The following is a 22,479-nucleotide window of genomic DNA, read 5'->3' as shown; positions in this document are numbered from 1 at the left end:
TTCTCTATGCAATTAAGTACGCGCGTTTTAACCGATTTCATAAATTTTAGTACACTGGTTTGCTTTAACCTATAGACGGGCTGAATGGTATTTTGGGTTCGATTTGTTGCCATCTTTTTAAATGGCGGCCAAAAACTTAAAAACCTTTTTTTATGGAATAATGTCCGCGTGAAAAGTAATAAAAAATATCCCGACGGGCTGACGGACTGTGCTGAGTGCCTTCGCTCCTAGGGTGCTACAAAAATATTAGTTATCAGTAAAATCTACACATTCTTTATTTCATTTTAGATGGAAGTTCTTATTACACGCGAGCGACGCCGCGGGTAACAGCTAGTCTTAAATAATGAAGAATTGACAAATATTATCCTTATGGATAATAATACTAAAAATCAACTTGGAAATATAGTATTGCGGTAAAAAAAGGATCATGACAGAAATTTCTTTTATCTAATACTAGCTGTTACCCGCGGCGTCGCTCGCGTGTAATAAGAACTTCCATCAAAAGGATATAAAGAATGGGTAGATTTTACTGATGACTAATATTTCTGTTGCACCCTCGGAGCGAAGGCACTTTATTACTTGCGGACATTATTCTATAAAGAAGGGTTTTTAAGTTTTTGGCCGCCATTTTAAAAGATGGCAACAAATCGAACTGAAAAGACCATTCAGCTCATCTATAGGTTAAAGGAAGCCAGTGTACTAAATATTTGTGAAATCGGTTGAAACGCGCGGACTTTGTTGCAGAAAATTTTTTACATTTCTGGGCGCCATTTTTTAAGATGGCGGTGGATTGGAAAAATCTTTCTTAGTACGCGCCAACTACTTATGAGTAACGTTCCTGCAAATTTTCAGCCTTTTAGGGCAAGCGCTTTGGGCTGGGCGTTGATTATCATTCAGTAAGTCAGTCAGGACTTTGATTTATATATTATCTAATATAAAGGTTTTCGGACTTTTACATTTTGCTGTCCAGAACATCTCCCCGTCAAGTGCGTCGTCGCCATTTTGAAAAGCATCGATTACACAAAATTGTGCCGTCCAACAGCTACGACGTCAAAAGAACACCGATTTCATTTTTCCCAAACTTCGATATTTTTCCTGATGAGTGTTACTGAACGCAGCCTAGATGTAGTGATGGGCACAAACCGATATTATATCAGTGAGTACAGATAGAAAGGAGAGCCAACATGGTTCTCACATGCACCTACCTCGGCCGAGGAGTAAGACGTCACGTCATCCGTTGAGAAGGAAATTCAAAAAGGGTAAACACGAAAATACGGATAGAGGCTCACACCTTGGTCGTAATACTGGCCGAAACGTAAACACACTTTTCTGATTTTTTCCCCTCTCCTTTGCGCCGATTGCGCATGTGCGGCACGCTCTTTGAGAGCCCCAGCACTTATAAGGTTTTTGAAGGGGGGGTGACGGAGAATTTGGTCTCTCCGAATCTCCTTTCTATTTGTGCTCACTAATTATATCGGTTCAAATACGATTCCATAAATAAAAAATAAAAAAATATTTTTCAAATAGTCCAAATTTTGTCGAATTTGGATTAATACGGTCTTAAAATTATTCATGCAATCAGGAATCAGAAAATTAGAACCCAACTTTAATATTTTAAGGAACTAGAAGTGTGATTGGGCTCTCTAATCTATATCTATATAAATCAAAGCCCAGACTGACTGACTGACTGATAATGTCCGCGTGAAAAGTAATAAAAAATGTCCCGACGGGCTGACGGGCAACGCCGAGAGCCTTCGCTCCTAGGGTGGTACAAAAATATTAGTCGTCAGTGAAATCTATCCATTCTTTATATCATTCTGATGGTAGTTCTTATTACACGCGAGCGACGCCGCGGGTAACAGGCTAACAGCTAGTGTATCGAATATGTCTTTGCCATAGAAAAAACTCAGTGTAAAAGCTGCTGATTAATGATTATGGAAAGTAATTAAGACAGTTTAACTTTATTTATTCAATAAAAGGTCTAATCTCTACGACTAATAAGCGTAAGCATAAGTTTATAACGAATATGTTCCTTCCATAAGTAAGACACTTCCTATTCTTCGTAATGCTTCCTAAGAGACTTACAGTTCGAGATAACTAGTTCGAGAACGACGGAAGCTAGCAAATTGAAGTCCTACACTCGGTGGTTAACTAATTTTGCAGTACTTACATCTAGGTCCTATTTAGTATATGCATTAATAAGCCTTTGACAGCAGCGCCTCACCACCAGGCGTACGTCGCTTTACCTCGAATCAATGACCTACTTCAATCACTTCATGACAAGCTCCAGTTTGTAATCAGTGACTAACTTATGGAATGAACATATCTTATAAACTTATGGGGTAAGTGAAATAGTCAGGTTGCGACCGAGTTCGTCCCACAAGCTAGATTCAATAAAGAGGTAGCTATTAAGTCAAAATAAACGGTAAAGATAAAACCGGTGATGGGGTAACTTTGAGGTGGGATGAGGTCCGTTTCATGGCAAGGAGTCAATAGCGGTGACGCTCGGAAGTTGAATGGAACGGAAAGGGTTAAGCCGGTGACGGTTAAACTTTCAAAATGGGATAAAGCGAAACAACTAAAAATGTCCATGATTTCAGAAGTATATAAGACTTCTTTTCGAGCGGGGTAAGTGTAACGTCATTCTTCCCAACATCAGAATTAATATTTGGAGTGCACAAGGTTTCTAAATCGAATCACATACGCCATGTAAATAGTTCCTTCGTCATTACTCTATTAGCGGTGCTTAACTATTTGCCAAGGTGCATGCGCTGTGTGTGTTTTTGTCCCAGCCACGTCAAGACAATCAAGGTTTACGCCTACAAGATTGATGAATATTTAGTAAATATAAACAGTTATAGAATCCAACCCCTAAGGCGCGATAGTTACCCATCTGAAGTTTGATGAGCGGGAGATCTAACAAAAATGGTTCACTCGACTGGGAAGAATCATGTTACATAACTTAAGTATTAAGAGAATGCAGAGTGTCACCCTTCTTCTATTATCCCCTTCTGATTTTTTCATGACTAGATCCCTCAGCTACATTGATAAGAACAATCAATTAGACGGGTTTCAGTTTAAAAATCGTCTTTCTTTTAAAAACAATCAGAAGCCTTTTCAACTCAAACCGTAGCCGTAACCAGTTTGGAAAATAGTAATATTTGTTCAACTAGTCCTTAGTACCCGTGGCCACCCCCCTAGTGTCCCAAATAATAAAGTGGTGTCAGGACTACTCCCCCTCCTTAGTTTTACTATAGATTTTTCAATTAATAAACTGGTCCCAAGAACCAGTAACCCCCACTTCATGAATTTAAAAACTAGTTCAACCAATTAATAAACTGGTTTTGGATAAAGAAGAAGTGTTCTATTTCCCAAACTGGCCATAACATGATCTATGTGTCTAAACGTTTTTGGGACACTCCCACTAGGAGCGCCAACAGGCGATGCCTTTAGAAGAAGCTTCAGTAGTATTGCGCCGAATCGAATTCAACCGAACCCAATCCCATTCGACCGAAAACCCGCACTTTGGCGGATTTACGAGTCAATCCAATGGGACAATCCCATTGCAACGAAAAACACGCACTTCGGATTTTTCCCAATGGAATTAAAATAAATAAAATTAACTAAGAACAATTTAAGGACTACTTAAAATGAACACAAGATCCAAACTTTATCTAAATTATTATTTTAAAACCAGGGATTGTAAGAACAAAATAGTAATAAATCAGCGAAATATGACATAATAAAACCAATTGCTAATATTTATTTTTTAATGTTATATTCATCATGAAAATACTTTAAGTCAGACGTTTCAAGTGTATAACCGCTCCAAAGAGGTAGAGACGTCCTCCTAACCTAACAGTAATTTTTTGGAAAAGGCATATTATTTGAGAAGTCAATGAAGATAGACATTGATTCGACAAATAGCGTCGTTTGAATTATAAATACCAAACCCGCCGTTGGGCTAAATTCATTAAAAATATTGGCGGGATTCGGTCTAATGGAATTCTGTGCAATGGGAAGGTACCTTAGAAGAACGTTGGTTTTAGCTTATCATTCCAATCCATCCGAGTTTAATGGTCTTAGACGATTGACGAGACTGATCCGTTTCTTTTGATCTTATTCCTTAACAGGTCCCTTTGGTATCCAGTCTACTTCCCCAAGTATTAATCCGCTTTACACCCGAAATGGACGGTCATCCTGTAAAAGGCACTAACCCTTGGTGGGAAGCCTTAAATACTACTACTACTACTAGCAACTGGAGCGAAAACGACATAGATCTCGATGTGAAAATGGCGGCGCAAGATCTATCCATAGCTGATTCATCACACGGATTCCGGGCCTTCAGAGCATTCGGCGCCTTACTATGCGTCATGGTGATCGCTGTAACGCTAGTGGGCAATACCCTGGTGATTGTGGTCGTGGCGCGTTTCCGTCGTTTGCGATCGGTCACTAACTTCTTACTGGCCAGTTTGGCCACAGCGGACATTACAGTGGCGCTTTTCGTTATGCCCTTTTTGGTCGTGTATGATATAGAACGGCGCTGGTTGTTCGGTGCCATTCCGTGCCATTTGTGGATATCTTGTGACGTAATGTGTTGCACGGCTTCTATTCTCCATTTGTGCGTGGTAGCCCTGGATCGTTTTTGGGCTATAATGAGACCCTTACGGTACAGGTCTTGCGTTTCGAAAAGGCGCGTGTTTTTCGCCATTGCGTCAGTGTGGTTGTGTTCAGCAACAATATCATTCGTACCCATCTTCTTCGGATGGTATAGTGATCAACCTGTTTCATTGTATGCTCATATGGAACATTGCACATTAAAGGTAAGGCCAAGAGTTAAAAGGTAAAAACACAAAAGTATAGTTCTTTTAAGGTTGCCAGAATTGACTGTAGACGCTACCTAAAATGCGAGGGGTTAACCGTTATTTACTTGAATAATCAGGTGTAAAAAACCGCAGGACGATTACTTGAATTCTAAAATTGCTAGAAAATCATCAGTTATCAAAATTATTCTTGTGGGTAATCAAAGGTAATCAGTAATTTCCGATTATCACAGCAAATCACATGAAATCTTGAGAAAATCAGAAATAATCACATGATTTACTAGTAATCTTTTGTAATCACCTCGGTAATCACACATTTCGTGAAATAATCACACATAATCAATCGTGGAATTCTAAAATTCATAATAAAAATCGTAATCAGTTGAAATAGAAATAATGACTGCATTCGTCGTAATTCACGAAGAATCCAGTGGTAATCACGGCATATACCAAAACATCACCGGAATTCAAACAGGAATCACAAGTTATCTGCGGCAATAATGGGAAATCCGTGTAAAGGATACGGAAAATTATCGAAAATAATCTTAATCCACTACCTCCTATACCTCCTATATAAGAATAAAGGCCCGAGTATGCTCCCTCGTCAGATGGGGATTTGAACTTGTATATAATTGTGCGGTTTCCCCGTGAGGTGGAGCTCGTTTCAGGATTTCTTATTTAAAATCACGCCCGTTCGCATTAGCACAATGACTTTGACTATTTGGCCAACATTGGTTAATTAGAACTATTTTATGTTTAATATTAATAGACTTAATTCAATACCAGTTTCATACTTTTAATTTATAATTATAGGCAAGCTTAAAAAACAGGTGTTATTAAAGTTGAAAAATAATTTTATTAAAACTCAGTGCATCAGTTTTAATTTTAAACTTTTAATAAAAACAATATCTATTAAAATTCAAAATTATCTTATCAAATTTTTACTTTTAAATCTCATTTAAATTAGTTAACTTAAACATCAACTTATCTTGTTTAAATAATTATATTCAGGGAACCATTTTGAACCTAAATTAAAAATACTGTTTAGAAAGAATTGAAAATTTATTTCTACATTTCCTATTATGAAAATAGACCAAGGGTTAAATGCAACCTTCAAATTTTAAAAATGCTATTTAAGTCAATATTTAATACAAGCAAATCGATAAAAAAATAAATATTTAGTACTTCTTTAGTATTTTGAAAGAAAAAGTTAAAGAAATTACCTTAACCAAAAGTAATATAAGAAACGCAGTGCTGAACGCATAATTCACAAATGTGACGAACAAAAGGGTCTAGAGCAGTCCCTCGGACTCCCTCCCAATCCGCCAAGACAACCATGAGAGCCTCTCGTCTGCTACAGACGACACAAACACGTGATAAATGTGACGTCAAAGTCTGGAAACGAGCGCCGCGCTGCGTCTAAATCCCGCGAATTAAAATGCCGCATTTCGAAGATAAAAAAATTCCCATACTCGGGCCTTTATTCTTATATAGGAGGTAGTGCTTAATCACTGAAATCAAGGAATTCGTTCAGTAATCATCGGAATTCGCGCAACAATTCAGAAATCAGTAATCAGGTGTAGAAACGTTTGGCGAATGACTAGCCCCTCGGTAAAATGAGAAGCAAATGAGCCTCCTATCAACCTTTAAGCATTTAGTTATCGTAACTCACCTCAACTTTTAATATTTACCACACCTTGATTTGAAGTTTAATTAAATAATTAATTTGAAAATGATTTAAACAGACGCCTGGTGGGGCGGTGTCAAAGGCTTAGTACAGAATAAAGCACGGTTTTCACTTGGCGTAAATCACGACGTTTTCGCCCGACGTCAAGCGACAACCGAAAAAAAAACACACTGAAATAACGTTGCGCGTAGCGATATTTGCTTTCTAAAGATTCATTTTCGACCACACGTGTTCGGTTAAGAACGTCCGGGGTCCGCCATGTTTCTATTTATTTAGTTCCTAATCGAGTCAGTTACATACAAATCCCTGAGAATGCCGAAGGTCAATGCTGAAAGTTTTATTAACCCATCCATATCTTTATGATATGGGACACAAAGATTACAAAGTCCAAAAAGGAAAGACAATAGATGGGCCGCAATTGGTGTAAAAATGTTCAGTTTATCTGGTAAGCCTTGGTTCCATTATTTGTGGGACTACGCTAAGTGAAAACATTATAACGCTGGGCGACAACGTAGAAAAGAAATCCAGCCGCAAAGTAGTTTTTTTTTTCGGTCAAGTGAAAACCGTGCTTAAGGTAATCCCTAGCGAGTCTCCAAATTTTAGATTTGAAATGCCATTTTAGACTATTAGTTTAGTGGTTTGTGTCTAAACCTATTAAATGGATCTAGAAATGGACTTTTCTCAATCTTTCTATTGCTTTCGTCGCTAGGCCTAGGCCTACAGCAATTCAGCCTTCACAGCAAATCTACCATGAGAAAAAATGACACAAATGACTCGTGTAAGAAAATTTACCCTAGAGAAACAGTTCAGACTTCGGCTTGATACACACCCTAAAAACATTTTCACATTTACATGGAAACGAGGGGGAAACCACTTGTGAAATCAGGTGTACAAAATTTTTGAAATCACAATTGAAGTCCATAAATTGTTTTTGAAGTCTCTATAAATCGCAAAGTTTAGTTGAAATCTCGGAAATCTTAGGAAGTCCCTAGAGAATCCCTTGAAGTCATGCGAAGTCCTTGGAAATCGCTTGAAGTCAGTCGAAGTCTCTCGGAAGTCTCTTGAAGTCATACGAAATCGCTTTGAAATCCCTTTGAAATCTCTCTGAAGTCAAGAGAAGTCATACGAAGTCCCTTTGAAATCTCTTGAAGTCTCTTGGAAATCTCTTGAAGTCTCTTGGAAATCTCTTGAAGTCTCTTGGAAATCTCTTGAAGTCTCTCGGAAATCTCTTGAAGTCTCTCGGAAATCTCTTGAAGTCTCTCGGAAATCTCTTGAAGTCTCTCAGAAGTCATACGAAGTCCGTTGGAAATCTCTTGAAGTCAAATGAAGTGGTAGAAAAATCCCTTGAAGTCTATTGAAATTCCGTCTTTCATAAGTGGAAATTTCCTTTTCTTCAAATTTTATCTTCAATAGTCTTGATCAGGGCCGGAAATAAGCACAGGACACTGGAATTTTAAAATGTGCCATATTTTTGTTAAAAACTAAGGGGGTCACTGGACAGTTTGACCAATAAAATTGTGGAAGTTTTGATAGCTTGACTATGGAGATGTGATACTATTTCTGCACACTACAGTGGACAATGTCCTATAAATTTTCCAGTCAAACAGGGGGGGGCTGGTCTTGATCCCTCAATTTTCGGCCGTTTTCGGAGGTGCAATGCTACCAGACTCTTGTGCCAGACACTCTTCCCCAGAATTTTTTCCTTTTTGGACTTATTGTCGGCTGCTAATCATTCCGTTTTCAAGGAATATTCGTAAAAACGATATATTTTTGTTTGTGGCGAAGTTTAATTGGCTTAATTTAAACTACTATTTAACTAAATTGGGAACCTTCGAAATACAGCATACAAGCAGCCAATTTAAAAATTGTGTCTTCTAGTTCTCTGAACTATGAATTCGAGTATGAATCAGACGATAATCAGTTTCAAAAACCTGAGGGGTCGGAGGTTTTGGAAACAGTGTACGGGATTTCGAAATCCAATTTGATTTCTTCGGATTTCGTTTGATTTCGTCGGAATTCAATTGATTTCGTCGGATTTTGTTTGATTTCAAAATTCGATAAAATCCAACGGATTTTGCAATTTTTCCCGTGATTTCCTCGGATTTTTTCCATGATTTCGGCAGATTTTGGGATATTTCAATTGATTTCGTTGGATTTTGTGATTTCATTTGAGTTTGGATTTCGTGAATTTTGTAATGGATTTCGCGATTTCGTTACTGATTTTGTGATTTCTTTGTTGACTTTGTGGTATCTTTACTGATTTTGTAATTTCTCTACTGATTTTGTGATTTCTCTACTGATTTTGTGATTTCTTTACTGTTTTGTTATTTCTTTATTGATTTCGGATTTTTTATGAGATTTATTAAGTTGGATTTCGCGGGTAGCGTACGGGATTTCATGAATGACCGACCCCTTGCAAAAACTACTGCCCAAGCGCTCACTGGCGTGATTGAGTTAGCTATGCCACGACAAAAACTTCTTTCCGTAAATAGCGGCCGATCACGTGATCATATTTTCCCGCGTGAAACGTCGCAGAATTCTTGAGACATAAGCGACGATCAAATGGATCAGTATACTATCCGGGCTTGTATCTGCGCCATATAATCAAGAAGGAATTTACTATAAGAAGGCCTAAAAAGGCGTCCGGTGCGCGCGTGATAGTCGACAATCCCCCCTCATGGGTGGGGGGAGGCTGGAAAAGAAGGCGGGACTTAATATTTTATCTTACTCTATGTTTCCACCATCTATCTCTTTTACCTTCTCGTTAAGCCTTGGTTTGGTTTTTGGAACTCACGAAATCATAAGTATAGTACACTTGATTCGATTTTGAAACAATTATAGAACGAACGATTTTCACGTAGAGACAAGTATTCAAACTCCATTAAGTTAGGTTCAAAACCTTTAACTAACTTGTTAATGGCAATTAAAAACCATTCCCTAACCGTTTCAGCACCGCTGGCCAGTGATGGGCATTTTCCTGATTTTTCATTTTCTCACGCTCACGCTCACGAGTATTTACTCAGAGAGTAGGAGCTCTCAGCTCTCGCTCACTTTTGGTTTTGCGAAAAAGAGTAGCTACTCTTCTCCGCTTTCTTTTACAATATATTTGTCATAGCCTCTCCTCTCATAAAATAATATGTGCGTGTTCTCCAAGATGGCGCTGCTCTCTGCTCAATTACTCTAGTAAATAAATGGCACAAAAAGCTCTCGCCTCACACTGACACAAAAAAATATGGCGAGCTCACAGTGCTCTCCGCTCTTCCATATACCAAGTCCGTCAGCTCTCAATTATTGGGCACATTTCCACAAGGAATTTATGGGTTTCATCTCATCTCATTTCAACTGGTTTTTTCGATACTCGAAGCTCACCTCTCTTTATGGTTTTTGTGAACTCAATAGCTTATGACGCTCATCTCATATTTCGCTCTCAATTCAATACCAAATATCATCTCATTAAAATTTTAAGGCTTCTCTTTTTTTCTTTTCATTTATTTCTGGAGTTCTTCATATATTTTACCGCTCGACTCATTGTCAAAGCTCATATTAATGAGCTCTTTTCAAAGCTCATCTCATCTCATTTTAAAATTGTAATCGTGTTGGTACTCTTCTCAATTAAAAATTTGAACAGTATAACTAGAAATGTGAGTCGGTAATTTACCGTCCGTAAATTACCGGTAATTTACCAAATACCGCATAAATTACCGTTTTATATCTTACCATAATTTTACAATGGTAATTTACCGGTAAATTACCGTGGTAAATTACCAAACATTTTAATTGCGCCTTAACACTTCATTTTACACTTAAGCGATCAATTATTTCTGTGCTTACTTGCAAAATGACTCACTAGGCGCTACTCGCTAGCCAGTACTTACAAAGTTGCACTACAAATTAGTCTTTTAATAAATATTTAGTTAGAGTTCAGATTAGAAAGGCCACGGCTGCCGTCTTGGTAGCAAAAGCCGCAAATACGTGTAAAGCAGTCAAGATAGTGCTCACAATTAAACGTTGTATAAAGTAATGGATTGTAAGTAAGGGGCAATATAAATTACCAAAAATTACCGGCTGAACGGTAATTTTTGTTTTCCCTAAATTTCAATCGGTAAATTACCGGTAATTTATCGGTAATTTACCCGGTAAATTACCGTTTTTAAAAATTACGGTAATTTCACATCTCTAAGTATAACCGCCTGTTGTATCTCATTTATGAAATTCTCTATGTACCACCATTCATCTCATCTCATTTATGATATTATTATGTCTAAAATTTTCCCCAAACTGTTTTCCGTCTTTTTTGCTCATTACTTTTTATAATTACTTCCGATAAGTCTCTCATAAACGAAAGACTAATCAACATTTCTAACTTTTCCCATGGTTTTGCGGGAAATTGGGGTCAATATTTTATGGTCCATATATCTCAGTAACATAATTGCAGACCCCAATATCTCGAACACAGCATTTAATTTATGGCGGACAAATCAGTAACACCCTGTATAAGCCTTCATTTAACACTGAAAATTACTTTCCTGCCTTAATCAAGTGTGGGAATGAGAATTTTGAACCAAAGTATTCAGTACTCATAGGAATCTGGAGTTGCAATTACAGGGACACTCACCTAAACCTCATCTCTTGAAGCCGCAAAATAGTTCCCTCACCAAAGACCCATTTTTCGGAGTTCCAAGTCATTGCCACTCACAAAAATATCATTTCTTGGAGGTCCAAATTTATTTTTACTCGCCACAAACTCATCTCTTGGAGCTCCGAACAATTGCTGCTCACCAAAACCTCATCTCTGAGAGCTCCAAATATTGCTGCTCAGCAAAATTTCATCTCTTGGAGCTCCAAAAAATTTCTGTTCCCCCGTTAATCATTTCATGCAGTTGCAAATAATAGCAGCTCACGTTAAACTCAACTCATTGAGCCATTAATAATTGTAGCAAAGGAAAATCTCATATCTCGGGTGTACAAAAGAAATACCGCTCACAAGAGTTCACCTATTCTGGTTTTAAATATTTGGCGCTCATCTTCAACTCAACTCCAGGAGTTCTCAAACATTTGGACTCGTCGCAACTCATCTCTTGGAACTCCAAAAAATAGCACTCTCATCTCCAACTCCGTTCCATTATGAAATTTTACCCCTCTCCTCTCACGCTCCTCTCACATGTAGAAAAAAACTATCTACTCATCTCTCAAAATACTCCTAGTGAGCGGAGCTTTAAGGAGCGCGCCCATCACTGCCGCTGGCAGCCTCCATTTTCTGCTTACTTTGCTAGACGTTTTCTTTCTCTATTCGGAATACGTCAATCGCGTCTGTATGACCTATCCCCGCGGGATCCAATAGGAAAGCGCAGAGCAATGAGGGACATGAAAGGGGTGGGGCTTACTTGTCCACTAACACCGGCGTAAGAGTAGAAGCGTAAAATCTAGTGACTTAGGCATTCTTATAGTAAATTAATTCTTGATATAATTCTGCATAGATAATTGCTTTCGGTTGCTCTGCACCTTAGTACTTAATAGCGAAGTACATAGATATTTTTTAATTATTACAATTTAATGAAGTCTTGAGAAAAAAATAGAAATCGGCTTTAGTCTATAAATTCTATTGAAGTCACTTGAAGTCTTTAAATTATGTTGAAGTCACTAGAAGTCTTTAAATTATGTTGAAGTCACTAGAAGTCTTTACAAATTCTATTGAAGTCACTTGAAGTCTATAAAATGTAATGAAGTCACTTGAAGTCTCTAAATTATATTGAAGTCACTTGAAGTCTTCATAAATTGTATTGAAGTCACTTGAAGTCTTTATAAATTGTATTGAAGTCACTTGAAGTCTTTATAAATTATATTGAAGTCCCTTGAAGTCTTTATAAATTTTATTGAAGTCATCTGAAATCAAATACAGTTAGTGAAGTCTTTGAAGTCGAATGAAGTCTTTGATAGTTCAATTGAAGACATTTGAAATCTGAAATCAGGTGTACAAAATTTTCTTAGTGGTTTCCCCCTCGCATGGAAAACCGTTTCGAAACTGTCCAAATATTTTCAAAACTAAACAAGTTGGGAAACCAAAATAAACCTCTCCGAGTCGAGACGAGGCCTATATCTACACAATTAAGAGGTTTTTCTTAAATAATTAATTAAATATAATTGATATTAATTATTTTAATCGGCAGTAATTTACCTTAATTCTAGTTAAATCGTTTCAAGAAACACTATTCCTAAAATCATTTTAAACATAGCTATTGTTTAGGGACCGTCCATAAACTACGTCACACTCTTATGGGGGGAGGGGGTTTCTAAATTTTTGACGGTCCGTGACAAGGGGGAGGGAGGGGTTCTTCGATGCGTGACGTCACATTTAGCATTGATTTTGTTAGGAAGTCAGTAAGGGGCCGATTGGCTCTCTTATGTTATAGAAGAAGAAAGACAACATTCCATAGTCCACCGTTACAATAATTTACCAAAATTGTTATTCCATCATCACTTAAATAGTAGAAAATTTAAGCAATTATCTACTATTTACACCTTAATATAGCCAATTTAAATAGCGCATTTAAAATAAACAGCGTAAACTCTCTTATGTCTCTGTTTATTCGCCCCTATTATTTGTGAGGATGAATCAAATCCCGCTGCCGATTGAAATGGTTTCGATTCTTTGGCAAATTTTCAAAATCTCAAGCTCGATTAGTCTGTTTTCGGTGACAGTGTCGAAACCTAAAATTGTGCCCCTTTAACTAAGCCTTATGGAACTTTTTTGAATCTTATAAAAAACACATCCAGACATTAAAATTCTAAAGGTCAATCAGAGGGAAAAGGCTTAAAACGGAAGCGAACTTGAATTTTCAGCCGAGCAAAATATTTCTGAGAGGGCGGCATCATTCAAGAAATTAATAAAATTAAATTTGTAAATTAAGACAAATCATAGTGCGGAGGGGGGGGGGGTTAAAGAAATGTGACGTGGTTTTTAGGGGAGGGGTCTGAGAAAAGCGTGACGAAGCGTGATCTGGGGGGGACGGGGGGTCAGAAAATGCTTTTTTCGCGTGACGTAGTTTATGGACGGTCCCTTACGTTTGAATTCAAGCGTATGCCTCTTTAACAATTTTTGGAAATTTAGGGTATATAAGGCGATTGATTCACAGTTAATGATAAGAAAAGCCGCAATTGCGTGAACCATTGGTGGAAGCTTTAGCTGACATAGGGAGGAGGCTAGACGTTTCTCGTAACCCTAGCCGATCACCACATACATCTTAACCCTAACCGCATAAGCATATCAAACCACCCGTAAGCGTGAATCGGCGGGAAATTAGCCACAGGCATTGTCTTGGTAAAACTCGCGACACAAGTCTTCCTGGTGGCACAAAAGGGAAACTTTATTCAAATCGCGCAAGGGATGCTACCGAAAGCTTGGAAATAAATACAAGGATTAATATATATCTTAAACTTACCTATTATAAGCTCTACCTCGAGGGGGAAACCACTAAGAAAATTTTGTACACCTGATTTCAGATTTCAAATGTCTTCAATTGAACTATCAAAGACTTCATTCGACTTCAAAGACTTCACTAACTGTATTTGATTTCAGATGACTTCAATAAAATTTATAAAGACTTCAAGGGACTTCAATATAATTTATAAAGACTTCAAGTGACTTCAATACAATTTATAAAGACTTCAAGTGACTTCAATACAATTTATGAAGACTTCAAGTGACTTCAATATAATTTAGAGACTTCAAGTGACTTCATTACATTTTATAGACTTCAAGTGACTTCAATAGAATTTGTAAAGACTTCTAGTGACTTCAACATAATTTAAAGACTTCTAGTGACTTCAACATAATTTAAAGACTTCAAGTGACTTCAATAGAATTTATAGACTAAAGCCGATTTCTATTTTTTTCTCAAGACTTCATTAAATTGTAATAATTAAAAAATATCTATGTACTTCGCTATTAAGTACTAAGGTGCAGAGCAACCGAAAGCAATTATCTATGCAGAATTATATCAAGAATTAATTTACTATAAGAATGCCTAAGTCACTAGATTTTACGCTTCTACTCTTACGCCGGTGTTAGTGGACAAGTAAGCCCCACCCCTTTCATGTCCCTCATTGCTCTGCGCTTTCCTATTGGATCCCGCGGGGATAGGTCATACAGACGCGATTGACGTATTCCGAATAGAGAAAGAAAACGTCTAGCAAAGTAAGCAGAAAATGGAGGCTGCCAGCGGTGCTGAAACGGTTAGGGAATGGTTTTTAATTGCCATTAACAAGTTAGTTAAAGGTTTTGAACCTAACTTAATGGAGTTTGAATACTTGTCTCTACGTGAAAATCGTTCGTTCTATAATTGTTTCAAAATCGAATCAAGTGTACTATACTTATGATTTCGTGAGTTCCAAAAACCAAACCAAGGCTTAACGAGAAGGTAAAAGAGATAGATGGTGGAAACATAGAGTAAGATAAAATATTAAGTCCCGCCTTCTTTTCCAGCCTCCCCCCACCCATGAGGGGGGATTGTCGACTATCACGCGCGCACCGGACGCCTTTTTAGGCCTTCTTATAGTAAATTCCTTCTTGATTATATGGCGCAGATACAAGCCCGGATAGTATACTGATCCATTTGATCGTCGCTTATGTCTCAAGAATTCTGCGACGTTTCACGCGGGAAAATATGATCACGTGATCGGCCGCTATTTACGGAAAGAAGTTTTTGTCGTGGCATAGCTAACTCAATCACGCCAGTGAGCGCTTGGGCAGTAGTTTTTGCAAGGGGTCGGTCATTCATGAAATCCCGTACGCTACCCGCGAAATCCAACTTAATAAATCTCATAAAAAATCCGAAATCAATAAAGAAATAACAAAACAGTAAAGAAATCACAAAATCAGTAGAGAAATCACAAAATCAGTAGAGAAATTACAAAATCAGTAAAGATACCACAAAGTCAACAAAGAAATCACAAAATCAGTAACGAAATCGCGAAATCCATTACAAAATTCACGAAATCCAAACTCAAATGAAATCACAAAATCCAACGAAATCAATTGAAATATCCCAAAATCTGCCGAAATCATGGAAAAAATCCGAGGAAATCACGGGAAAAATTGCAAAATCCGTTGGATTTTATCGAATTTTGAAATCAAACAAAATCCGACGAAATCAATTGAATTCCGACGAAATCAAACGAAATCCGAAGAAATCAAATTGGATTTCGAAATCCCGTACACTGTTTCCAAAACCTCCGACCCCTCAGGTTTTTGAAACTGATTATCGTCTGATTCATACTCGAATTCATAGTTCAGAGAACTAGAAGACACAATTTTTAAATTGGCTGCTTGTATGCTGTATTTCGAAGGTTCCCAATTTAGTTAAATAGTAGTTTAAATTAAGCCAATTAAACTTCGCCACAAACAAAAATATATCGTTTTTACGAATATTCCTTGAAAACGGAATGATTAGCAGCCGACAATAAGTCCAAAAAGGAAAAAATTCTGGGGAAGAGTGTCTGGCACAAGAGTCTGGTAGCATTGCACCTCCGAAAACGGCCGAAAATTGAGGGATCAAGACCAGCCCCCCCCTGTTTGACTGGAAAATTTATAGGACATTGTCCACTGTAGTGTGCAGAAATAGTATCACATCTCCATAGTCAAGCTATCAAAACTTCCACAATTTTATTGGTCAAACTGTCCAGTGACCCCCTTAGTTTTTAACAAAAATATGGCACATTTTAAAATTCCAGTGTCCTGTGCTTATTTCCGGCCCTGATCAAGACTATTGAAGATAAAATTTGAAGAAAAGGAAATTTCCACTTATGAAAGACGGAATTTCAATAGACTTCAAGGGATTTTTCTACCACTTCATTTGACTTCAAGAGATTTCCAACGGACTTCGTATGACTTCTGAGAGACTTCAAGAGATTTCCGAGAGACTTCAAGAGATTTCCGAGAGACTTCAAGAGATTTCCGAGAGACTTCAAGAGATTTCCGAGAGACTTCAAGAGATTTCCAAGAGACTTCAAGAGATTTCCAAGAGACTTCAAGAGATTTCAAAGGGACTTCGTATGACTTCTCTTGACTTCAGAGAGATTTCAAAGGGATTTCAAAGCGATTTCGTATGACTTCAAGAGACTTCCGAGAGACTTCGACTGACTTCAAGCGATTTCCAAGGACTTCGCATGACTTCAAGGGATTCTCTAGGGACTTCCTAAGATTTCCGAGATTTCAACTAAACTTTGCGATTTATAGAGACTTCAAAAACAATTTATGGACTTCAATTGTGATTTCAAAAATTTTGTACACCTGATTTCACAAGTGGTTTCCCCCTCGCTCTACCTCTATTAATACTTGTAATCATAACAAACATTGTCGTCTGCTAGTGGGGCTAAAACGTGGATTTTGAAGTTCGCGTAATGAAGGCATGCGGCAACCTACACTTTTCTCTTTTGTACTTATCCTGTTCGTAAGAAACCAGTTGTACTGTGTACACTTATCACTAAGAGTTTTTCCCATTTTCTTTAAAAATTCGAGGTAATTTGCTGTTCCTAATCTTAAACAAACATCTTAAGTCTTAAAAGCCCCTACTAAACCGATTACCGCTGCCATTTATTGCAGAAGCAGACGACTGCTTAGATTTCCGGGTTATAAAGTGGTAGGGGGAATCGGGAAGGAGAGAATTGCTTCGTTTTCCCTCTAGGTGGCGTAGAACCTCAAATTTCTCTCTGGCGCCCTTGTACAATGGTGATTACCCGTGGTCTTATTGTGAATTCACGCTTACGGGTGGTTTGATATGCTTATGCTAACCGTGATGATGGAGTAGAAGCCAAAAATTGCTTTCTGCTCCATTTGCCAACTGCGAACGTGGTGACAGATACACTCACTGACACCCACACAGACACGTCCAGTGTAATACATCTCCGTGCCGTCATCGTCACTCGGAGAGGTAAAAATAGGTCTATAAAGAAGTTGGGGACCTTTGGTTTTTTTCTTGAAAAGTCGTTAAGCAAACTGAATGTTTTTCCTACTTACCAGAAAAATAGTGTTGAAGTATTTTCCAATTTTCTTGTTATTGAACATTATCCATCAGGTGATACAATTGGGCCAATCACAACGCGTTTGCTATAGAGCTATTTCAATTCGGGGGAAAGGAGAGCTTTTGAGAGGGTGCTTCGCCAGTCCCCGCCCAAGCGCCTTATTGTGCGCGAAATTTAAAATAGAGTTCTTCATCAGCCCGCACGGAGGGAGGGTGGAAACCGGCTCCGATTATTGGCAGGCCCAACTGTGACGTTTCCCTCCTTCAACTGATATAGCTCAAAAGTTTACCAAGGCCTAACTATTCGGTAATCGATTTGGAATAAACTATAGAGTAATGGCAGCTACTTGCCTTTGACTGTATTAAGCTCTATGGGTAGTTAACATGGAGTGCCACTACTCTATTCGATGCGGTATTTGATAATGAAAAATTTTGGTATTCGGTAACCGGTTCGATACCCAAAAAGTGGTATTCGCAAACCCTTTTTTGTTAATATGGATGACTTGAAGGGGGACAAAGATACCAATTCAGAGTGTGAAATACGGAAACCACTCAAATCCGTTACGTGACCCAAAAATATTTTTCGCCAGACTCAATAGTGTGAACTGTCTACCGGCGGACGCCGGTGTAAGCTAAAATTTCTACCGTCGGCTGCCTGATTTCCGCCGGGTTTTTTTCCGTCGAGGGTGAATCTAGCTTAAAGCGTGAACTGAGGAAAAGTCAAATCGATTCAAACTCGTAATAAAGAGAGTTTCAAAACTAGTTGGGCTAACGTGTTCTGAACCTACCACCGTATAAAACTAAATTCCCACTCGAACGAAAAACAAGACGACCCAAGGGCTCGTAATAGTAGACACATCGTACCGTACTTAACAGGCTTACATACAATTTATGTGAATAGCCCCTTGATGAGCTACTTTCAACTGCGCTAAAATGATTACCCGTAAACCTTACTTCAATAAATTTATTTATGTTATAAATGTAATAGTGGGACACAAAGAGAAATTTTGAGTGAGTGGCCCCTCGATGCGCTACCCTTAACATTGCTAAAATGATTACCCGTAAGACCATTCTAAAAACAACAATGCTAAAATGATTACACACAAGTAACCCTTAATAGAAGAACATGAAGTTTTAGTGATTACCCCCTCGATGATCGAGTTACCTTTTAACAGTGCTAAAATTATTACGTAATTAACGCTCAATTAATACACGTACCGAAAGTTTTAGTTAACAACATAGACTTATGCCGACGCATAATTTTCGCATCTTATAAATTTATAACATGAACTTATGGCCAGAAGCGTTTGAAAGAGAAAGAATTCGGTAAAACACAATTGTGATATCCCGGTGCCTTATGGCCATTCTAAAAGTAACATCAGTATTGCTTTTGCTTTTAAAATTTCCCTTGATTTCTTTGAAAGTTGAAATAGGTGATAGGGACTCAAGGGGAGCGTGATTGTTAGCGTAAAATCCTTATTGTCGACGGGTGACAGAAAATTGAAAGGGAGTAGGAAACCTCCCATTTAAATTAAGGCAATAAAATAATGCTCTCTCTCGCTTTAAATATATCGAGCAAACGTAACACTCAATTCACAATGCTTAACCACAATTAAATGCTATGCTTAAACTTACTATTATAATCACGAAAAATATCACTTCACCCCAATTCTCTCTCATTCACTCTCCCTTCGATGACGAACGAAAAATTTTATACTGCCAAATTCGGTACTCTTTCACGACAACGACGCCGCTCACACCCACCGACAACAACAACAACAGGCCAGGTCAAACTAAGACCCACATCGTAGATGTTCATCATACGATGTGGCTAAAAAAAAACGGCGGAAATCACGCGGCCGTCGGCCGACGGTGGAAATTTTAACTTATGTCGGCCTGCGACGGAACACCGTTCACACTACGACTGGATTTTGAGTTTGGCGGTAGATAATTTTGGGTCACGACTCTCACGAGACAGACTCTGAATTGGTATCTTTTTATCCTTAGTTGCTTAGATTGTACACGAAGGGATATTTTCTAACCTCCTCAATAAAGCTTCTAATTAAATCTAATCTCTTTTTACTTCCATTAATTAAACTTAATTTATCTTTCTTGGTGGCGTTAAGACTTGATCAACCACTACTTGCATATAGCTCTAAAAATGACGGCTATCAATCTATCTCGCGTATGCACATGTGCTCTTGAAATTTATGACGTAGTCAGTGGGAAAATTTAAAGCAGGGTTTTCACGAAGAGGAGGGAAATAGGGAGATAGAAACGCGCTCTATAAAATCCGCCGAAAAATAGGGGGGGGGGTAGTAACAAAACTTTCTGGTACGATAACATTTAGGACGCACTTCTTTAGCGCAGGGGGGGACCTAACCGCCTCTATCTTGTCATCCCCTACGTAACTGAAATTTCTCTCTAGTATTGGTAGCCCGAAAGAGGAGAACCTGTAACGTCAACTGTGCGCGAATAAGTTGCGCGTTAAGAGCCGCGGCGTACCGTACATTTTCCCCTCTTCTCACTACGCATGGATCACGGCTGCCTATGCTGATTCTCTCTCCCTATTTCCCTCCTCTTTGGTTTTCACTTGACCGAAAAGAACTACTTTGCAGCTGGACGTCAAACGTCAGATTTGTTTTTTTCGTTGTCGCCCAGCTTTATAGCGTTTTCACTTAGCGTAGTTCCCGCAAATAATGGAACAAAGGCTTACCAGATAAACTGAACATTTTTTAAACCAATTGCGGCCCATCTATTGTCTTTCCCTTTTGGTCTTTGTAATGTTTGTGTTCCATATCCTAACCTCCTCTTCTACAGATTTTCAGCATTGACCTTCGGCATTCTCAGGGATTTGTACTAGTAACTGACTCGATTAGGAACTAAATAAATAGAAACATGGCGGACCGCGGACTTCCTCTTCCTAAACACTCATGGTCGAAAACGACGTCACGATTTACGCTTGTTAATGATTGGCTCGCGCAGAGCGTTAAAGTTGAACTCGGCCGAAAAAATAGAAAGCTAATATCGCCACACTCGTAATTTCTGTCCAGCGTAACTATCCTTTTTTCGGTTGTCACTTGACGTCGGGCAAAAACGTCGTGATTTACGCAAAGTGAAACATAAGCTTAAATGGCTGAGACACCGGCGTAACGCGGAACACAACTGAAAAAATAGAACGCAACTTACGCCCGGCCGAACGGTAATTCCGTCGGGCTCGGTGTGAAGATTTTTTGATCGAACCCCTTTCTGCCGTGCTTTCGGTTGAGTGGGAATCTAGCTTTAAACAATAATTGTTGTTTTGTATACAAAACAAGCATTTCAATTTTGGTATAGCCACCAACCAGCCAATCAACACCCGCGATTTATAGGAAGCAATTCCCACAGGTTTTCGTCTGCATTAGCTTCGGCAGTGATCACAAATAGAAAGGAGAGTCAAAGATAGCTGAAGGGGGAAGGTAACTATAACGGCCGACCAACATGGCTCTGACGCGCATCTACCTCGGCGCACAGCCGAGGAGTAAGATGTCACGTCATCCGTTCAGAAGGAAATTCAAAAAGAGTAAACACGAAAATACGGTTAGAGGCTCACACCTCGGTCGTAACACCCTTTCGACGAGTCTAAGAAGGAAAGGCGCGGGGGTAAAACTCATCCTTCCATCTCGCTTTTTAACGCCTGCGCTGTAGGCGTTTTGGATCTGAGAGAGCGCAAACACGGCACTGGAGCAGCCCCCTTGTATCTCCCGATACTAAGGGTTGACTACCCCTCCCCCTTTTCCCGTCGAAAGGGTGTATTTGCCGAAACGTAAAAAACTCCACCGATTTTTCAATCCCCCTCCGTTGCGCCGATTGCGCATGTGCGGCCCTCTCGTCCCAGCACTGGTACTGTTTTTGTAAAGGGCGAGGGGGGGCTGACGGAGAATTTGATCTCTCTGACCCTCCTTTCTATTTGTGATCACTGGCTTCGGAAATCAATATTCTACTCCCCATAACTCTATAAGACGCGACTTTGATCTTTTAACGATTAGCGGATTAGAAACGTTAATAATTAGTAAGTTTATGATTTTACATTGCAGTCAGATTACGCTCGTAATCTTAATATATTAAAATGTAGCGTGTTGTATTTTGCTGTCTATCTGAGTATCTAGTTATTAGTCTTTGGAATGAGAAGAAATGTTCTGTGTGACCTTCGAGATTGATAAAAAAAAACCATTATCTTTTACACTCCAGCAGAGTCCAGCTGCTACACAATTACTGTCGTCCTCAAACTTTAGCAGACGACGGGCCCTGGGAATAAGCCATTTAATTTATTCTAGAGCAGGGGAGCAGTCTGCGTAAGCGTGGGACATAAGGTGGTGGCACAGAGCCACTTTAAAAATTGCCTGGTTTATTTTAAAAATTAAAACGGAGGGAGTCAGTGGTCCACGAGACCACTAACAAAATTTAAGGGTAACCTGCTAAACTAAAGAAGTGGATAATTAAAATATTTGAGTTAATGTCAGGGCTCTGATTACCCTAGAATTTTTTTAGCGGTCTCGTGGACCACTGACCCCCCTCCGATTTAATTTTTAAACTGGACCAGGCAGTTTTTAAACTGGTCATTCGGATCATCTCCTTTTGCTATTGCTAAGCATAACAAATTCAAAGAAATTAAAATTTTCATTTTAAAATTGCTAAAAAAAATTTGAAACATTTAAAGACTTCATATTTAAGTTATATATTTCAAAATTTCCCGTTCGAGAAAATTTGAGAAATGGTAGCGAGGAAATACATTACCACCATAAGTACCATAATTACCCAGGGGTAATTATGGTACTTATGTTACCACTAATGGACACATTTCTTCAAAATCGGAAGTTTTGAGTAATAAAGGTGGGATTCATAAACGTCGGACGCAACGCAATTTAGTACAAACGAGGGCAGGGCGTCATGCGCTAACGTTCTGCCTCTA

General features: G+C 38.6%; 1 protein-coding gene and 2 long non-coding RNA genes across 3 annotated transcripts in view; 2 read left to right on the top strand and 1 right to left on the bottom strand.

Annotated features, from left to right (window-relative positions):
- The first annotated feature begins 4,138 nt into the window (after positions 1-4,138).
- The window catches only part of LOC149594186 (D(1) dopamine receptor-like), a 51,363-nt gene continuing 33,022 nt past the window's right edge, over positions 4,139-22,479 (top strand). Inside the window, exon 1 of the mRNA XM_089861324.1 lies at positions 4,139-4,823. Within this exon, the coding sequence (XP_089717450.1) occupies positions 4,188-4,823 (636 nt within the window). The 5' untranslated portion in view covers positions 4,139-4,187. The remainder of the gene's footprint in view (positions 4,824-22,479) is intronic.
- Positions 8,278-9,464, bottom strand: LOC149594190 (uncharacterized). Its single transcript, XR_016379352.1, has 2 exons — positions 9,268-9,464; positions 8,278-9,202 (listed from the first exon to the last, which is right to left on the bottom strand). It is a non-coding gene; the product is annotated as an uncharacterized LOC149594190 (long non-coding RNA).
- LOC149594189 (uncharacterized) lies at positions 14,034-15,917 on the top strand. Its single transcript, XR_016379351.1, has 2 exons — positions 14,034-14,927; positions 14,993-15,917. It is a non-coding gene; the product is annotated as an uncharacterized LOC149594189 (long non-coding RNA).

Source organism: Phalangium opilio, unplaced genomic scaffold, assembly GCF_054372755.1.
Source record: "Phalangium opilio isolate 3A_F unplaced genomic scaffold, DU_Popi_V2 ptg000390l_1, whole genome shotgun sequence".
Lineage (NCBI taxonomy): Eukaryota > Metazoa > Arthropoda > Arachnida > Opiliones > Phalangiidae > Phalangium > Phalangium opilio.
Note: the sequence above shows the minus strand (reverse complement) of the source record. Positions and strands in the feature narration are given on the sequence as shown.